The sequence below is a fragment of the Stegostoma tigrinum genome, chromosome 8, assembly GCF_030684315.1.
Source record: "Stegostoma tigrinum isolate sSteTig4 chromosome 8, sSteTig4.hap1, whole genome shotgun sequence".
Taxonomy (NCBI): Eukaryota; Metazoa; Chordata; class Chondrichthyes; order Orectolobiformes; family Stegostomatidae; genus Stegostoma; species Stegostoma tigrinum.
The window spans coordinates 52,154,420-52,175,587 of record NC_081361.1 but is presented as its reverse complement, the minus strand read 5'-3'; the positions used below and the strand labels follow the sequence as shown (position 1 = coordinate 52,175,587).

Sequence of the window (21,168 nt, the reverse complement as noted above, 5' to 3'; positions counted from 1 at the left end):
ACTTTCTATGCTCCTAGCCAATATACAGCAACTCAACTATCTAGGGCCCTGGAACGAATGTATTAACATATTCACCTGGATGAATTTTAGACAGAGAGCTGGGAAAGGTATGCACTATGCATCTTTCATCCATTTAAATTTAACGGAGTATGAGGCTCCAAAATGAAAAGCAAAGAATTACATTTCTGACAACAGCAGAAGCATGTGTCTGCCTCTTGCCTCCAAATGAATAATGTGGGATCACTGCCTCTAAACTCACTGCCTTTACAACTGGCATTCATCTTCCTGATTTAGCTGCCTGCCTTCACAGATCTCTGCATGCTGTGTCGAATTGTCCACACTTTCTGCGTCTGGAATTAAAATCCACCCATTTTCATACAGTAATGCCCCATACTATTTGATTTGGTGCTTCCACTAAAACACTTCTTTCATATATACCATAAAAAAATTAATATCAAGAGTATGTACGTTAGTAATAGTGTGATAGTGTGATTCTGTTTCTTACAGGAAAGTGAATGTGAAATTTTCTGATGATAAACAGGAGATAAACTTCCGGTTCTTTTTTAAAAAGAAATACTGACCCCTGCTGTAGAAAATGCGCATTTTCAGATGTCAAATACAGATGAGGTAACACAGCGTGGAGCTGGAAGAATGCAGCAGGCCAGACAGAATCAGGGGAACAGGAAAGCTGGCATTGTTATATCTGACTCCAGCATCTGCAGTTCTTACTATCTCTGAGTCAGATACAGATGAGGACTATTTCAGCTATGATGACTCTCTTGGTAAAAAAACTGCTGACACTCAATTGCTAGGCTCACATATGAACATGGGTACTTAGATAACAGACTAGTCTATCATGGCTTTACTCAGCTTGCAAATTGGACACCTAGCCCCACACATCCAATTCCCTTGTTTTACCTGTACAAAAGACTTGGCTTTATCCAATAGCCCTGTTGGACATTAACTTATAGAACAGCTACTGTGCGGAAGGAGGCCGTTCAGCCCATTAAGTCTCCAAACCTCTGAAGAGCATCCCACAGAGACGCAGATCTACACCCTATGCTCATAACCCCATATTTACTATGTGTAGGCTAATCCATGTAGCCTACACACCCATGGGCACTAGAGGGAAATTTATCATGGCAATCCACCTAATCTGCACGCTTGGATGGTGGGAAGAAATCGGAGAACCCGGATGAAACCTGTGCAGATACAGGAAGAACATGCAAACTACACAGTTACCCAAGGCTGGAACTGAACCTATGTCCTTCACACTGTAAGGCAGCAATGCTAACCACCGTGTGGCCTACATTAATTTTTGAACAAACAGCAAAATGATTTCTCTGCTTGGAATCCCAACAAGAATAAGAGGCCTTTGGTTGAATTTTCTGGAACATTTTTTATTAGGTACCCACATCTACGAACACTCTCCATTTTGTGAATTTGTACAGGACGACAAGTCAGGATCATGATAAAACACATTGGGTTTCATAGGCAACCAGCAGCCTTCTAAGTTTGTTTCTGCACAGAATAATGGTGACTTACAGGAGGTCCTTCTGAAGAAATTGGGAGGCAGGGAAGTCCATTGGCGTATTGAGTTGGAAAGATTTCCTATGGAATTGCCAGCAATTTCCCTATCAAAACCCCTTTAGACGTGATTCTAAATGACCTGGTCCTGTCATCACAAATGCTCTGTCTATGGCTAATCTTAAAGCTCACTGTTTTCTCTTCCTTTGTTACAGAATGCACATCACCTGCAGGCCTCAAAGACTTCCCACTGTCCACTTGCCTCCTCTAAGCTGTATATGAGCTGTCCACTGTTGGTAAATAGCGAATTGCTGGTTCAGAAACATCTCTCAATTCTTCCATAACTGTATGGCTGTTATTGCTGCACGGGTTGACATCAAGAATCTCCCTGGGAAAGATGGAAGAAGTGGAAAGGTATCAGAATACCAGCTCAATGGCTTGATTTTTGTCCAATTTCTCCATGTGAACCTGTCTCTCATATCATTAGTTACACATTTTTGTTTTTTACTGGCAGTCATTTATATACCAAATATTCTGTTTGCTCTTGTAAATATTTCACCACATTGTCTAAAATTTCATGTTATGTCTTCAGTTCTACTGCACTATTTCAATGCCTTGCTTCAATACTCTACAATCTGCCTGCAAAATTATCTCAGAGATAATGGGAACCAAAACCAGTCCAACCTGTCTCTGCCTCCCTAACCGGTTCTTCCTCTCACCCATCCCTTCCTCCCACCCCAAGCCGCACCCCCATCTACCTACTAACCTCATCCCACCCCCTTGACCTGTTCGTCTTCCCTGGACTGACCTATCCCCTCCCTACCTCCCCACCTATACTGTCTCCACCTATCTTCTTTTCTCTCCATCTTCGGTCTGCCTCCCCCTCTCTCCCTATTTATTCCAGTTCCCTCTCCCCATCCCCCTCTCTGATGAAGGGTCTAGGCCCGAAACGTCAGCTTTTGTGCTCCTGAGATGCTGCTTGGCCTGCTGTGTTCATCCAGCCTCACATTTTATTATCTTGCAAAATTATCTCTCTGCTCTGAATGATTAATTATGCCAGCTTTACAGTTTTCAAAAGATTTATTATTTGGCTTCATTCTTGCACCCAAATTGATGGCTTAGAATAAAACTTTTCCACAGCTCTTTTATCTTCTTTCCAGGCAGCGCATTATAAAATTCAGAATAAAATTTGACTTAAGTGAAATGCTGTTCAGTCAATGGCTGGACTACCAATACAGTTAAAGCCCTAGGTTTCTGTATTTACTCTTCTGCATAATATAGACACAGCTATTCTCTCATTGGAGACTTCTGTTATTGCATTTCAGATGTGAATTATCACCTGCTTTAAGGTGTAATATTTTGTCTTATTTCAAAATTAAATATATTAGAAATGGAAACTATTTACATGAATAAAAATAAGTACACTTGTTGATAAGTAAAACAATAAGCAGTTTCTTTCCTCGATGTATGTTAAGAATCTCACCTGCTTAATATTAAAAAGAAACGGCGAAAACACAAGACTTGTACAGTGAATGGGTTAGATCCCCTGCACCAAGCAGCCTCATTCCAGGAAGTCTGAATGTCACTGGCCAAGATCAGTTTTTAATTGATTTAAACTCACTATTGCTACAGAAAATATGGCTTCTTTGACTCGTTCATGCAATGGTGAGCAGAGGTGAGAATCTCGTTATAGATGGCCAGAATAGGTTGTGAGGATGAGTGGTCGAAGTGGTATAGGGAGAGATTTAGGAGCAGGGGTACCACAGCAGAGTCAATGGGGTGGAGTGGTGGCAGAGCTGGGAATTTTGGGGGATATGAGTAGATGATTGTGGGGTGAAGGAGATGGCCATGAGGTGACGACGTCCAGGTGTTGGGGCCACCACTAAACAGGCTACAGGGCTTTTTGACGGGTCAGTGTTTCTTTGAATTTAACTGCTCCGTCTTCTGGTTCCAGGGTGAGGGCATCAGTCGAAGAATGGATTAATGGTTGGGGAAGGTGGAGGGAGAACTCGTCACTGGAGGGTTTGAGGAGGGTTAATGAGGTTCCTGAGGGTGGAGGCAAAGGAAGTCTGCAAGAGGTGAGACAGTGTGAGTGTTAGAAGGAAGTGTGAGAGGGTTGTAGGAGGCTGTGAAGTGACAAAGAGAGGAGAAGACTATAAGAGGTCTGAAAGATGAGGAGGAGGATGCAGAGGGCATATCAGGAGAGAAAGATGCTGCAACGTGTGAGAAGGGAGATAAAAACTGCAGAGAGATGGTGGAGAGGGAAGGTGAGAAATTTGGGAATCCAACGAAATTTCAAATTACGTAAGTGATATATTCCTTGTAAATGAATATGGAATGTCTAGTTTAACACTGCATAAGTTCAGAAGGTACTACACTTGGAAAAAATTGCAAATAGATCCTAATGATCTGTAATGAACTATGTCAATTGTTAAATTTAGATCTGAGACTGAGATCTGAGATGAGTAATTAGAATCCTAATTACCTGGTTAAAATAGTCCAGATTTGTGCTTGTGCAATAGAAATGCAAGTGACTATGACCACACCAGTACTCGGTTGTAGTGAAAATACCATTAGAAGTTTTTTTCCAAAAAGGACTAATTTGTTTTGAATCAAGATGGTACGAGACCATTATTTCCTTCCCTCCTAAATATAGTGATACAAGGGCTGAACATATATGCGGTTCTCCCTCAGGTCCTCAGTTCCTCAGGGATTTCTGATTCTGACTTGTTGAAGTTACAGGTGGACAACCTCTATGGAAATCCACCGCCATGTCAACAGCGTTTGTCACAACAGAAAGTATTGCTCATCTACCCAATTCTGTTCCCATCAACCACCTGCACACAAACTTTTCAGCAATGTATCACTAAACAACAACAACAAAAACCCGAGTTTATTTTTCCATTTCCAGGACAAGCTAACTAAACTGATCCAATTTCCGATCTAAGCACTTTAGTATGTACCAGAGATTGAATCTGGCATTAAAGAGCTTATGTCTCAGCAGACATCATGCATTGAAATAAAAGGGAAGACACTGCTCCCTTCCACTAATGTTTCGAAGACTTACATGACTAAGCACAGCAGGTATTTCAAAACTAACCAGTTTAACATTTAAGGTATGTGCATAATCCCTTGGAGCAAGACCATTCAGTTCATCAGCTGCATAAGCAGGCTCTTCAAAGTCAGATATCTTGTTTGATGGAAGATCAAAATTTAAAGTGGCGATAATATTCCTGACACATTCATACGCTTCTTCCTCTGTAGCTGCAAAATGATCAATGCATCCACTAATCCTGAAAAACAGAAAAATCACCAATTTTACAACAGGCTAAGTAGAATTACAAGGATTGAGGCTGGTGAGGGAGAACAAGTTCCTGCATCCATAGTAGCAGAAAGCACAGTGTAGAGGTTTCCAGCGGTTGGTGAAAAATGTGGGGATAAATTGTAAAGTACACTTCTTCACCATGTCACAGAAATTTCTACATTGTAAGGTACCCTAGCCTCTACAGTGACGAGCTGAAGAGTTATGAAAGAAATTGTAAGCTAGTTACTGACCACCACTCCATGTATTCTATGAAATACACTTATTAAAAACATCGTTATATTTGGTCCTTGAGAAGTTTTAAAAAGCAGAGATAACTGAGAAAACTCAAAGTATAGTTACATATCTAGTCATGCTATAAATGAATGGGATACAAAGGTAGAAAATATAATCATACAGTATTGCACAGTAATGATATATATAACAATGAAATAAGGCAACAACCCAGTGGTATTATTGTTGAACTTTTGAGCCAGAGACCCAGGTAATGTTCTGGGGACCTGGGTTCAAATCCCACCAGAGCAGATGATGGAATTTGAAGTCAATAAAAATCTGGAATTGAAGTGTCTAATATCTATTAATCCATTGCTGATTGTTGTCGAACATCATTTGGTTTGCTAATGTCACTAAAAAGGGAAGGAAAATGCTATCCTTACCTGGTCTGGCCTGATTCCAAACCTTTAGGAATATCATTGACTCTTAACTGCTCTGTGGAAAATTAGGGATGGGCAATAAACACTGGCCTAGACAGTGATATAGCCCTCATCCCATGAACGAGGATCTAAAAAAAGAGGTCATTTGGTCCAACAGGTCCATGCTTGCCTTTAAATGTATTTGCACAGATTTCCTCAAATACTTCACACAGAAGCACATTGACATGTTAACCATTCCCTGTATAAAGAAATTTCAATTCCCTATTGGATTTATTGGTGAATACTGCACAACACAAAATATAAAACACAGTAACTTTAATATAGTGTAGTGTTATGGATGAGACCAAACCCCCTTCAAACATATCAAGGAGATTGCCTAGACCATGCCTTTCGCTTATTTAAAGACAAGCAGAAGGTGCTGTGTTCTAGGTGTAATCCAACTGGTTACTCTCCTCGGGTTTAACCAAAATACAGTTTATTCTTATACAGCAGCAAAATACAAGCAAAAGAATGGATAATCAATATAACTTTAATCCATTAGAAAACATAACAGAACAATACATTAATTAACTACTAAACAGCAACTGATCCAATACAGTCACATCCCATAAATATATGTAATATTTCTCTAGCCCAGGAGCAAAGAACATCGAGAGAAAATTCTGGTAGAGAGAGAATCCAAGCATTTTGCTGTAGAATGGAGACACGCATGGTAGCTTCAAAAGCCCCAACAACTACTGAAAACCTTACTAAAACTTTGGTTGTATGACAGCCTAACTCCACCCATTCATGCTGCTTCTATTGTTCCAACATTTTAAAAAAAACCCAAAGCCTCAAAAGCTATTTACTTTATTGGCTTGGAACAGTCCACTCATCACGTCTGTTTCAACTTCTCTTCGTGGAAGTAAAGGACAAAATACACCTCCTAAAGCCATAGTATTGTCACAATATTAATATAGTATAAAATATTAACTTGATATTTTACTGGCTGGAATCAGAGGTTTTAGACTTACTTTTGACACAAAATACACCAACCCACAATAAAATGGCTACCAGTTGCATCACTGAGCCAGATTGCTAGAAATGACAGACCTTGAAGTGATGCTGACAACTTCTTCCAATCTCAAAAATAATGGTGATTCACAATACGCACTTAGACAATCAATTGTGGCCATGAAACCATGATTATGGAGACATGCACACATTAAAACACAACTATCAAAAGTCACATTTTGGAATGCACATTGGAGTTCTGTACCTCTGCTAGACAGAAGTCATACGATTAACCAAGCTTTGTGTGGAGACTTGGACTGGCAGAGACTGCAACAAGAGTGAGGAAAGGCTGCTCCCTCTGTTTCTCTTTCTCCAACCTAACAGCTAAGCTTGGTATTTACTGAGTCTTTACTGATTTCTACAGCCTTGCAAGCAGGCAAAGAATTCTGCTTGAAAAGCTTCTGACTTTGTAGAGCGGAGATAATGGGAACTGCAGATGCTGGAGATTCCAAGATAATAAAATGTGAGGCTGGATGAACACAGCAGGCCAAGCAGCATCTCAGGAGCTCTCTGATGAAGGGTCTAGGCCCGAAACGTCAGCTTTTGTGCTCCTGAGATGCTGCTTGGCCTGCTGTGTTCATCCAGCCTCACATTTTATTATATTGACTTTGTAGAGCTATGTCTCTAGAAGGCAAAATTCCAGTTACATTTTGAAACATCATTTTGGTGAAGAACCAAACATCCATGAGTTGTAGCACTATTTTATTGCTCTGTGCATAATTTGGCCAAATTCATCTATGTTTGCTTTTAATCTGTAATTATGTTTGTGAACTTCAAGTGCATGTGTTGCATTCTGGAACTTTCTTAACCTTTTGATGTTTTTATCCAGGTTGGTTTCAGAAAAATAAATTTGAACTCATACTTTGTTAAAACTCAAAGAACCTGACTGACTCATCCTTACAATTAGCAAATAATAAGTTAAGTATATACACTACATTGGAAAGAACATCCTTTCAAATTTCAAACTTATTTTAATCAAACAAGGAAGAGAAATAAGGAGGAAACTAAACCTCTCAAGGAGCTACATCACCCAACCAACTTGTACCTTAACATGCAGCTTTCTAGCTGCTCCCTCATTTTCCATGCTCCTCGTTCCTATTCCTTTGATATATTCCCATTCAACTCTCAACCATCCAACTCCCCAAGCTGTACTACTTTACCCAGCATTTTAAAAGCTTACCTGCTCTCAGGTAGTAACTTTCTGAATTAGCATCACTGTCCTAACCACAATACTCAATGGTGCATCTGTCTCCACATATTACCATCTCATCTTGAACACTAAGTGCTGTTTCTTTTTTCTTTCCTGCAATTTCATGTCTGAATCTCTCCGATCAGATTTCCACTTCTGCTATATCATCAAAAAGACCCTCAGCGAAAAAGGGGATTCACTGTGACATGGAAGGTGGTGTTCAAAGTGAAGTACTGAAGGATTTTTAAAATTAATTATTAAAACCAGTACCATGGGGATAGCAGCTTGTCCCAATTTTTTTAACAATACAACATAATTCATTTAAATAATATTTCCAATTTTTTTTAAAGAAGAAACAGATGCAGATGTTATTGTTCGTTACAGACTCCTCCCCTCTTCAGCCTCTTGCACCAGCTGGTTGCTTTTTCATGAGTTACCATTGACAGTGAGTGTCAGATTAGGAATTGAAACTAGGTGAATCTGGTTTATTATCATAGGCCCTCAGGATGTTGCAAACATATGTTAAAGTTCAAACAGGGTGATCAAACTAAGAAATCTTGCAGGTCTCCAGAAAATTAACTCTTCATTTCCTTGGAAATTATGAGTCTGCATGTTGTTTTGTTATATGTCCCCTCAGAATCTTCGACGTTTCAATAAGATTACTTCTCATTCTAAAGTCCAAAGAGGATATAGCCAAACTGTTCAACCTTTCCACATAAGACAATTATAGGAATTAACCTAGTGAACCTTCTCTGAACTGCTTCTAATGCAAGTATGGCTTCCTTAAGTAACGAAAACAAAACTATCCATGGAACTCCAGCATGAGGCTATGCCAGGTCTTCTATAGATACAGCAAGCCTTCCCCACTTTCATATTTCATCTCCCTTGCAATAAAGGCCAACATTACATTTGCATTCCTTATAACTTATTGTTGGAGCTGCCTGCTTTTAAGAGATACAAAATGGCCAGAATCTATATGTCACGAAATGACAAATAATGAGGGGAAGGCTGAAAACAGGCTGTCCAGTAACTTTGGAATGCAAGAGAGAAAGATCCCAAGGTCTAGAGAACATCATTAAAAAAAAAAGAACCTAGGGTTGTTTATAGAAATGTCCATCATTGATCAGGATTGGTCCCACCGAAGGGAAGGGGAGGGTACAATAACCACATTGTGCATGATTATTCTAACTCAAAATGTATAAAAATACTGTTTTTTACTGTAAAAATCAGAGTACATCATTGATCTTTCTTCCGATTTGAGCTGAAGATTAAAGGGATAAAGGCCGCCTTTCACTGAAGCCAGATTCAGGGAATATCCTTTGGCCATCTCCCTGCACTAACCGGTTTTTGCTTGAATAAAGGTCCACTATGTGCCCGTATCCTGTCTGCGTCCTGAGTCTTGGTCCCCAGTCAGGAGAATCTCGGTCCTACAGACTGGCAAGCCAGGCCGCAGCCTCTGCTTGAAGCTGGCATACCATGAGCCATGATTTGGGTGAGTATGTTTATTTACCTTTTAGCTAGCGTGGCATTCGATGTGTGAGACACGTCTATCAGTCAGGGCAAAAAAAAACTTTTAATTGGAGCAAGCAGGAGGAGATGAAATTACAGGTGTGGTGGAAGGGGGACACTCGCGCAAAAGTGCATAGTAAAGGAGCAAGGTGGTAAGTATTGGGCACAAAAGCACGTAAAAATGCTTAATTAAGAGGTTAAAAATTCTCGGCCAAAAATAATAAAATGAAGCAGACAAAGCCAGATGGGAGTCTGGGACAAAGACAGGAAAGAACTGGAAGAAAAACCAAAGGGGTCCACAAGGGTCTATTCTGCAGACTATGCTCAAGAAAAGTAAAACCTTAATTAAAGATATGATAGACGACTGTTGGAATAGTGAAGGAACTAAATCAGAACAGAAAACATGGTGGCTGAGTCAAAGATAGTGAAAGAGATCAAAGGATTAATCATCTTTGCAGCTCTATTTAGGCAGAGCGTTGAAATGCCACAGAAACAGGCTGAAATACCTGCTGTGTTCATGGATGAAAGGGAGAGAGACTGAAAAACTGAATTTTTGCACAATGCTAGTTCATTGAGCTTTATAGAGGGGTTAACTCTTTGTGGTCTGGTTTGAATTCTCCTTTGTTATCAGAAATATGTCATCCTGTGCAACTTGAGTGTTTTTGTTCGTGGAGCTCGAAAATCTGGGGATACCTTGAAGTTACTTTGCATTTTGGGAACGTTTGATGATTTAAAAGTGTGATAAGTGCCATGCCTGAGCCAGTAGGGAACACGTATGGTTAATGTAATGTCCATTTAAGAAACTTATCATTGGTTGCACATAATGGAAATCTGTGACAAAATGTTGATTTAAAAGGTTGGTTCATAAAGCTTGATAAAAATTTCACCTTTTAGAATCGACTCTATGCTGTGTTTGAATTTGGGTAAATTTTAATTCCAGAAATTACCACATTTGGAATTTCACTTTCTGGGCAGGGTGAACTTCAAATACCGTTCTAATACAAGTGACTCTTTAATTCTGGATGCTAAAATTTACTCATTGTAAAGGTACTTTGGTGTGATAGAATGCAAACAAAAATAAGAAATTTGGTTTCTTAGAAGTACAATTCTCTTCGAACAAAATTCTGATAGTATATTGTAAAATCTGAGAAAGCTGATCAGGGAATTAGGAAAGGAGAATTTAACAAAGGAGGTGGACTTTTTCCTAAAGCATAATATTTATTTTGCAGGAGCCGCAGCGACAGATGACATAATTACGTGCAAGCGTTTACTCCCCTCTCCCCCTTTTTCAACAGTAGAATACTAATTAACCCATTCTGCTTGATGTGGAATGGATGGATACTTCCTTAGAAATTTTGAATCCACATATGATGTTATTTTACTGCTACTGGATGAAGTGATCTGTAACAGAACTGGAGGATAAAAAAAAACAAACACAAATTAAGAAAAATACCTAATTGGGTTATGAGCTGAAATTAACCAAGGAAATATTAGAAAGCTAGCGGCAGTTGTTACAGGAAACACACAAAGACAAGGAGTTGATGGGTCATAAAAGAAAAGGGCAGTATGTTCCGTGTGCAATAAAAACAGGCATTTCGCCAAGAACTGTCCCAATAAGAAATGTGAGAACTCTTGGTTCTGACATGAAGGCATGCAGGGACAATATAAACGCATGCAGAGAAAGCCTCTGCTGGTTGCCAATGGCAACGGCAGAGCACAGACTATCATACAACTCTCAGCAGCAGAGTGGCAGAAACTAATCATGGACAAGTGACAGATGGTGACCCTCGGTCAAAGGCAAGGGGATAGCCAGGTGTATAGAAATGTGATGTTAGGGGGGCCAGCAATGTAGTATGTTAATAGACACTGGAGCCTCCATCTTTGCTATATATTTGGATTTACCATTAAAATGTAAAATCTTGAAAATACATGGGGCGAGCTGTGGGACTCAACCGGCCACAGACAGCCACCTGATTGAAATAAAAACTGTTGATTGTGTAATCAATGTTCGTACTTGTGTGCAAAAATTCTGAAGGTGGTACTGGGGATAAATTTATTGAAATAATTTGGAGCCACAATTGATGTGTGAGAAGCCAAAATTAAATGGACTCACCAGTTTAAACTTAGAAAGTCAAGGATTGCAAGCCTCTTTACAAGTATCTGTGCTGCTACAATAGGGTGGGAATAGAATCCTGAGAACGCCTATCACAAGCTGGAAACGATGTGCCCCAAATTATGGGCAACCATCAAAAAAAAAATGTGTGGGAGACTTGACAGAAAACCATTGAAACACGTTGGGGAAGTACACCCACCTAAAAGACAGTACCTCATCAGGCCTGAAGTCATTGAGGCAGTTAAAGAGATTGTGAAAGCTCTGGAGAAACAAGGAATAATAAAAGAAACCTGTTCCACTACTAACTCCCCAATTTGGCTAGTGAAAAAAAATCCAACAGATCATACAGACTAACAATCGACTAAACCAGTCTAAACAAATATGCAGACAAGATGGTGCCTATTGTGGCTGATCCCAAAAGTATAATAAATAACATAGGGTCAGAGCCAAGATCTTTATGGTCCTAGACATAGCAAATGCATTCTAGGCTGTGAACAAAGACCTCGAACACCAGTATAAATTTGCCTTTACCGTAGGCAACAGACAGTTCACCTGGACAAAACTACCACAAGGGTTTCACACTAGCCCTGCTATATTCCACTAGGCTTTGGCAGATGTAATTGCAAAAGTTCCCAAAACAGAATGTGTAATATTATAATATGTAGACATTTCTTTTTATTCATTCATGGGATGACAGCATCACTGGCAATTTATTACCCATACCTAATTGCCCAGAGGGCAGTTCAGAGTCAACCACATTGCTATGGGTTTGGAGTCACACGTAGGCCAGACCAGGTAAGGAAGGCAATTTCCTTCCCGAAAGGACATGAGTGAACGAGATGGGTTTTTCCAACAATCAACAATGGATTCACAGATTAGATTCTTAATTCCGGATATTTATTGAATTCAAATTCCATCATCTGCTGTGGCAGGATTCGAACCAGGTGCCCAGAGTGTTGTCTTGTCTCTGGATTAACAGTCCAGCAATAATACCACTAGGCCATCGCCTGCCTTACTACTACTGAAGAAAACACTACAGAGGGCAGCACTGAAAGTATTAAAACCCATAGAAATTTCTGAGTTAAAAATAAACCCAAAGAAAGCACAGCTAGGCAAACGGGAGGTGTCTTAGCTAGGACAAAGTGACATAAGGCAGCCGTAGCATTCTGGGGATGAAGAAACCAGTTACCATTAAAGGGGTAAGACAAGTCCTAGGACTATTTAATTGCAGCAGGAACTTTGTAGCAAATTACCGCAAGCTAGCCAGGCCCTTACAAAATCTTACCACAGAACAGTGGGCTTGTTCAGAGAAATTGAATCGGGACCTAAGCAGGGGATGGCCTTTCTCAAGATCAAACAGACGCTGGCCTCCGCACCAGTACTAGGGCTCCCTGAACTGAAAAAACCGTCTTTTGCAGTGAAAGTCATGGCAATCAATCTGCTGTAGTGTAACAGAAACACGGACACAAGCTGCAGCCTGTGAGATACTACTCAGATAAACTGGATCTGGTAATGATGGGACCGCACTCATACATTCAAGCCATTCAAAGTGTTACATGGGGACTAACAGCACTGTCCCCATTGACACAACTAGGGAAGATGATATTACACTCTTCACATAGTATAGCCCAGCTATTAGAATCTGCCAAACCGACATGTGTTACAGACAGTCGACAAGACAAATGGGAAGCTGCATTGTTGCCAGGAGACAAGCATGTGGAAGTGATTAAAGATAATAAAGAGAACCAGCAAGCTATGTGAAATAGTAAGAAGTGACACATGATTTTATACCCCTCGTAGAGCAGAAAGAGGAGAGACAGGGCTGAACTAAAGACGACTCATTAGAAGAGCCAGATGTGAAATCCATGTTTGTAGATGGAGCACGGAGGTATTATGCTGGTGAGGCCTGCACAGGGTGGACGATGGTCAATTTGAAAGGGGAGATTTTGGCAGGATAAAAGATAGAAGAATGTTATTCCACACAGGTGGTCGAACTAAAAGCACTTACTGCCGCTCTACAAATAGTTAGAGGACCAAGGGTTAAAATCTACACAGACAGTAGGTGCGCCTTCAGAGTAGTCCATGCCTATATGATACATTGGCTAGGCGAGGTTAGGTTACTTCACATGGAGGTGTAATTCAGCATGAGACCCTAGTCAAGGGGCCAGTGGCTACAGCAATTGAGCCAAAATAAGCAACAATATTTAGAATAAAATCATACAGAAAGATTCAGACACTAGAGCAGAGAGCGAACAACTATGCAGAGTGCAGCAAAAGCAATATTAGAACAGAAAATTATAACAATAGCAGTTGTGGGACAGTGAGAAGCCCAAAAGATGATGAATGGAACATTTTAAATTTACAAGCAGCAGCTAGTTCAGAAGATAAAAAACAGAATGGATTAAAGATGAAGCAGCATCAGGTGCAGATGATATTTGGAGAAAGGAAGGTAAGGTAGTAGCCCCTATATTCTGCAACAGACCCTACGCAATATTTACCATGGATTTGCACACATAGGAAAGGATAAAATAATTCAGCTGATATCTAATTGGTGGTGGTGTAAAGGACTGGGGTGAGACATAGCAAAGCTTTGCCAGAGATGCTCTGCATGCACGCAGACAGAACCAGAACAAGGAATTAAAAATAAAATAAGCCATCAGCCCCATCCATGGGAACATGGGAACACATCCCCATGGACTTTATAGGTCTACTCCCACAAAGTGAGAATAAGAAATTCTGTCTGATCATGGTTGACCAGTTTACCAGATGGGTAGAAGCTTTTGCCACAAAGAACTGTACTGCAACCTCGGTCACAAAATATTCGCAACTGAAAGAATAGAACGCTGAAAAATTCTCTGTCCAAGGCAATGATAGGAGAAAGGGTTAAATGGATCCTTTCCCTACCATCCATTTTGATGGCCCAGAGGGCAAAGCCTTCGAGGGCCAGTGGACTACCCCTTTGAGCTTATGGCAGGGTGAGTAATGACACTCCCCAGAGCCTAATCACTGGAGGCGCAGAACTGACTAACAGCAAGAAATAAGTCTGGAATTACATGAAATCCCTCCAAAAACATTTACACATACTTCACAGACAGGCATGAGGCCAGCAGCTTTTCAAGAACTGGGTGTCTTAGGGATGCCCAGGACAAACAGAAATGCCAACCCAGGATCAAAGTTCCTAGTTAAAGTAATCCCAAGCAAGGAATCCATGTTCCCTTGAATCATGGTCCTCATGAAGTAATATTAATAGATAACAGGAATGCACTTGTTAATGAAGATAGAATTGGTAAATTGTGACATCGTACTCAGCAGAAGATACATAGCTGTTAATAGTATAACAGTCCAACCAGCTATTCTCCCTCTCTCATCTCTCCCTTGTGCAGGTTTTAAAGGGTCTTCAACGAAAAGAGCCTACATGCAAGGAACAGGATCCTCAAACCCAGGACAGCAGCCAGGATACATTAAATTGCATGTAAATATGTTAGGTGGTCACACCGTGACTGCAATAAAGTATACTGTTGATATTAGCATAAGCATGAAAACACTCATCCTCTGTGGGCTCCTTCCAATTTTGATTCCATTGGAGGCTGACAGGCACATAGGATAGGACATTCAAACAGTGGAATCCCTCTGAGACCTACTCCTTTTAATGTATCTGAAGTGGCTGAATGGATCACTTGCCTGAACAAATCCTTAAAGACTGGAGTTTTGCAACTGGTAAACCTTCTGCGAAGAATGGGATACATTGGGTGGACAGGAGTAGTACCCAAGATAAGCGCAAATCAGCAGGGTACAGCTTTCTGCTTTTAAAAGCTGGTACCAATCCCAATTCAATACCTCCCAATATACCACCATTTGGTATCATAACCAACACATCAAGGGTAGACAAAACAGTTACCTCTATTTATATTGTTAGATCCAAGAAAAGGGGGTGGTCTGCAGGTCAGAGTAGCTACACTCAGTATTTTAATGTCATTTTGCTTATATCTAAATTTAACTTTACTAACCTCACATCAGCTAGAACCTTTAATTACATCTGGCATTCTGACCATTTAACTAAGTTTATCCCACACAACAGCACCTGGTTTGTGTGTGGGCACAAAGCTTCCACCTGGCTATCGCCATCTTGGACAGGGTCAGGTTACATAAGTTATGTCATGCAATTTGTACGCCATATGTCATCCCTCCTGGAGGGATCCGTGAGAAAGCACACATGTGCCATTACAGAAATGGAAAGGTTCTTTGCCATTTTGTTACCCTGGTGTGGTGAATCAAGCTAACTAGGGAACCTATCAATATGGCAGCTTTCCTAGAACCAGTAGCCAATGTTACTTCTTAGGGCCTTGTTAAGATTTATGCAGAGATGGTTGCCATCCAAACCACAGCATTACAGAATAGGATGGCCCTTGACTGCCTACTAGCAGAAAAAGGAGGTACGTGTGCATTCATTGGCAAGAAGTGCTGCATGTACATCCCAGACAATTCTGAGGAAATTACTGATTTGGCTAAACACATTCATAATGAAGTAATCAAACTCAAACAAGCCCCACTTTCAACTCTTCGGAGTTGGGCAGCAGGGTGGCTGGGACCCTGGGGGCATCCATTGTCCCAGGAACAGTAACTTTCATTGTCATACTATACCCATGTTATCTTATTTATTGGTTCCTCCAATGTCTAATAGCTAAATAATGAAAAAGACGACTATGGAAGAGCCACAGACCAAGAAGGTCACCCTGCTACATAATATTAAGACCACCGATTAACTGTAGAATGTAGAGAAAAATAACCAGCTCATTGAAGGACAAGAAAGGAATTGTGAATGTGCCACTGCCGAAAGAGGACTACACTCATGGGTTCATACTTTTACTTATGAGCGCAAAGCCATTGGTCTGAACTTTTTGCGATTTTGCTGTGGACCTTTCATTAATAATTTCCCATGATCATAATTTGGCCAAGGGCCAAAGGAGAGAACTGTTGGAGCTGCCTGTTTTTAAGAGACATAAAATGGCTGGAATTTAAAAGCCACAGAATGGCCAGACTTTAAAAAAGCTTGCTTTAGCATAAGTAACAACAATGGGCCTTTTAGAAGGAAATTAGTCGAAGGCCAAAGAAAGCATTATTTGAATGGCAAGATCTCAAAGAATGCAAACACAGTGATAAAGCAAGTTCAAAAAGAACATTTGGAAGATTTGTAATGAAACACTGAAGAAATAATGAAATTGTAACTTAAAAACTTTGAAAAAAAAATCACAACAAGTAATTAATTCCAGTGTCATTAAAGATGTGTTCAGCCATAAAAAAGCAGCTCAAGTTATTTTGCAGAAATTAGCTGTCTCTTTGAAACTATTTACAATATTAAGTTCTTGTCAAAGACTCTTTAAAATAATCACACAAATAGATTTAAAACTTTATAATGAATGCATTAAGGGCAAACATTAAAGAGATGCCTGGCATATCTTGTTTGATTACCTAAAAAATATTAACAATAGAAAATAATCATAAAAGTTATAATTTTATTAATATTATGAGTTTTTATAAGACAATTAACATTTTATATAGAAATGGGTAATGCAATTTGACAAGAGACAATCAGTGCAATAGACAATAGAATTCAAACTGTCCTTGGAGATAAAGAATGAAAGGCAAGCCGAAAAGAGGACAGCCAGTAACTTTGAAATGCAACATAGAAAGATCCCAAGGTCCAGAGATTATAATAACGGTTAAACATCATTAAAAGAAACTAAGAACCTACAGTTGTCTGTAGGAATGCTCATCATTGATCAGCTGCTTTACAAGATTGGTCCCACAGAAGGGAAGGGAGGGTACAATAACCACATTGTGTATGATTACAGTAACACAAAATGTATAAAAATTCTAATTTTTACAGTAAAAAGCAGTATGTCTCATTGATCTCTCTTCTGATCTGTGTTGAGGATTAAGGGGGTAATTGCATCCTCACGTCGAAGTCAGATTCGGGGAAGATCCTTTGGCCATCTCCCTGCACTAACCAGTTTTTGCTTGAATAAAGATCCACGAACGTGCCTGCGCTGGTCTGTATCCTAAGTCTTTGCCCCCAGTCAGGGAAAATCTCGCTCCTACACTTGTTATAATGGCAAGTTAACTTTATAATTCAAGTACAAGGACAACAACATCCCGTTGTCACTGCAGTCTCTATCTCAGTCTTCCTGGAGTCAACCCCAGGAAAGCGGCACACCCGGACAGTGGGCCCAGACAAACACTCAGATCCCTTGCGGACCATCTGATGGAGGGATTCGCCGACATCTTCAGCCTCTCCCTACTACACGCCAAGGTCCTCACCTACTTCAAGCAGACCACCATCATCCCGTACCTAAGAAAGCACAAGCAATGCACCTTAATGACTACAACCAGTGGCTCTGACCTCAATAATCATGAAGTGCTTCAAGAGGCTGGTCATGGCCCACATCAACTCTAGTCTCCCGGCCTGCCTCGATCCCCAACAATTTGCTTACCGATGTAACAAGCCCACAACGGATGCCATATCCCTAGCCCTGTACTCATTCCTGGAATCTCTGGACAACAAAAGACACCTATCACACTCCTGCTCATTGAGGACAAAGAGGTAGTCAACACCATTATCCCCTCTAGACTGATCTCAAAACTCTGTGACCGTGGTCTTGGCTCTACCCTCTGGAACTGGATCCTCAGCTTTCTGACCCACAGAGCTCAATCAGTGAAGAAAAGTAACTGTGTCTCCTCCTCACTAACACTCAACACTGCAGTCTCCACCCAGGATATGTCCTCAGCCCCCTGCTTTACTCCCTGTACACCCACTACCGTGTTGCCAAATTCTGATCAAATGTCATCTATAAGTCCACTGACAATACCACCTTAGTGGGACAGATATGTGATAACAATGAGTCAAAATACAGAAGGAGGATAAATGGTGACTTCATGCAATGAAAACCCTCTCAACATCTGCAAAACTAAAGAACTGATAATTGATTTCAGAAAGAAAGCAGAACACACCCGCATCTACATCAATGGAATTCAGTTTGCAAGGGTGGAGTGCATCAAGTTCTGCAGAGTGACGACAACCATCCACCTGTTCTGGACTTCCCACATAGATGTGACAATCGAGAAGGCACATCAACACCTCTTCTTTCTCAGGCAGCTCAGGAAATTTGGCACGTCTACAAGGACCCTCACCAACTTCTACAGATGCACCATTGAATGCATATTGTCCAGGTGAATAATGGCATGGTGTGGCAACTGTTCTGCCCAGGAATGGAAGAAACTACAGAAGATGGTGTGCACAGCCCAGATCATGATGGAAGCCTACCTTCCATCCATAGACTCCATTTACATAGCTCGATGCTGCAGAAAGGCTGCCGCTACTATTAAAGACCCATCGCACCCCAGTAATGATCTCCTACAATCTCTTCCATCGGGCAGGAAGAACTGAAGCCTGAACACATGCAAGAGCAGGTTCAGAAACAGCTTCTTCCCAGCTGTTGGATGGATTCTCTAGCCTCAAACAATTCTGATCTTGCTAGCAGAGATAATGGGAACTGCAGATGCTGGAGAATTCCAAGATAATAAAATGTGAGGCTGGATGAACACAGCAGGCCAAGCAGCATCTCAGGAGCACAAAAGCTGACGTTTCGGGCCTAGACCCTTCATCAGAGAGGGGGATGGGGTGGGGGTTCTGGAATAAATAGGGAGAGGGGGGGAGGCGGACCGAAGATGGAGAGTAAAGAAGATAGGTGGAGAGAGTGTAGGTGGGGAGGTAGGGAGGGGATAGGTCAGTCCAGGGAAGACGGACAGGTCAAGGAGGTGGGATGAGGTTAGCAGGTAGCTGGGGGTGCGGCTTGGGGTGGGAGGAAGGGATGGGTGAGAGGAAGAACCGGTTAGGGAGGCAGAGACAGGTTGGACTGGTTTTGGGATGCAGTGGGTGGGGGGGAAGAGCTGGGCTGGTTGTGTGGTGCAGTGGGGGGAGGGGACGAACTGGGCTGGTTTAGGGATGCAGTAGGAGAAGGGGAGATTTTGAAACTGGTGAAGTCCACATTGATACCATATGGCTGCAGGGTTCCCAGGCGGAATATGAGTTGCTGTTCCTGCAACCTTCGGGTGGCATCATTGTGGCACTGCAGGAGGCCCATGATGGACGTGTCATCTAGAGAATGGGAGGGGGAGTGTAAATGGTTTGCGACTGGGAGGTGCAGTTGTTTGTTGCGGACTGAGCGGAGGTGTTCTGCAAAGCGGTCCCCAAGCCTCCACTTGGTTTCCCCAATGTAGAGGAAGCCGCACCGGGTACAGTGGATGCAGTATACCACATTGGCAGATGTGCAGGTGAACCTCTGCTTAATGTGGAATGTCATCTTGGGGCCTGGGATGGGGGTGAGGGAGGAGGTGTGGGGACAAGTGTAGCATTTCCTGCGGTTGCAGGGGAAGGTGCCGGGTGTGGTGGGGTTGGAGGGCAGTGTGGAGCGAACAAGGGAGTCACGGAGAGAGTGGTCTCTCCGGAAAGCTGACAGGGGAGGGGATGGAAAAATGTCTTGGGTGGTGGGGTCGGATTGTAAATGGCGGAAGTGTCGGAGGATAATGCGTTGTATCCGGAGGTTGGTAGGGTGGTGTGTGAGAACGAGGGGGATCCTCTTGGGGCGGTTGTGGCGGGGGCGGGGTGTGAGGGATGTGTTGCGGGAAATACGGGAGACCTCTCAGTCTCCATCTCAGGCAACCAGCTTGTAACTGATGTCCATTTCAAGCCCACCGACTCCCACAGCTACCTGGAATACACCTCCTCCCACCCACCCTCCTGCAAAAATTCCATCCCCTATTCCCAATTCCTCCGCCTCCGCCGCATCTGCTCCCACGATAAGACATTCCACTCCCGCACATCCCAGATGTCCAAGTTCTTCAAGGACCGCAACTTTCCCCCCACAGTGATCGAGAACGCCCTTGACCGCGTCTCCCGTATTTCCCGCAACACATCCCTCACACCCCGCCCCCGCCACAACCGCCCCAAGAGGATCCCCCTCGTTCTCACACACCACCCTACCAACCTCCGGATACAACGCATTATCCTCCGACACTTCCGCCATTTACAATCCGACCCCACCACCCAAGACATTTTTCCATCCCCTCCCCTGTCAGCTTTCCGGAGAGACCACTCTCTCCGTGACTCCCTTGTTCGCTCCACACTGCCCTCCAACCCCACCACACCCGGCACCTTCCCCTGCAACCGCAGGAAATGCTACACTTGTCCCCACACCTCCTCCCTCACCCCCATCCCAGGCCCCAAGATGACATTCCACATTAAGCAGAGGTTCACCTGCACATCTGCCAATGTGGTATACTGCATCCACTGTACCCGGTGCGGCTTCCTCTACATTGGGGAAACCAAGCGGAGGCTTGGGGACCGCTTTGCAGAACACCTCCGCTCAGTCCGCAACAAACAACTGCACCTCCCAGTCGCAAACCATTTACACTCCCCCTCCCATTCTCTAGATGACCTGTCCATCATGGGCCTCTTGCAGTGCCACAATGATGCCACCCGAAGGTTGCAGGAACAGCAACTCATATTCCGCCTGGGAACCCTGCAGCCATATGGTATCAATGTGGACTTCACCAGTTTCAAAATCTCCCCTTCTCCTACTGCATCCCTAAACCAGCCCAGTTCGTCCCCTCCCCCCACTGCACCACACAACCAGCCCAGCTCTTCCCCCCCACCCACTGCATCCCAAAACCAGTCCAACCTGTCTCTGCCTCCCTAACCGGTTCTTCCTCTCACCCATCCCTTCCTCCCACCCCAAGCCGCACC

At 42.3% G+C, this 21,168-nt stretch overlaps 1 protein-coding gene across 1 annotated transcript in view; it reads right to left on the bottom strand.

Annotated features, from left to right (window-relative positions):
- Positions 1–21,168, bottom strand: part of si:ch211-198n5.11 (methylcrotonoyl-coenzyme A carboxylase 2) — a 95,153-nt gene that overhangs the window by 34,236 nt on the left and 39,749 nt on the right. Inside the window, exon 7 of the mRNA XM_048539159.2 lies at positions 4,628–4,820. Within this exon, the coding sequence (XP_048395116.1) occupies positions 4,628–4,820 (193 nt within the window). The remainder of the gene's footprint in view (positions 1–4,627; positions 4,821–21,168) is intronic.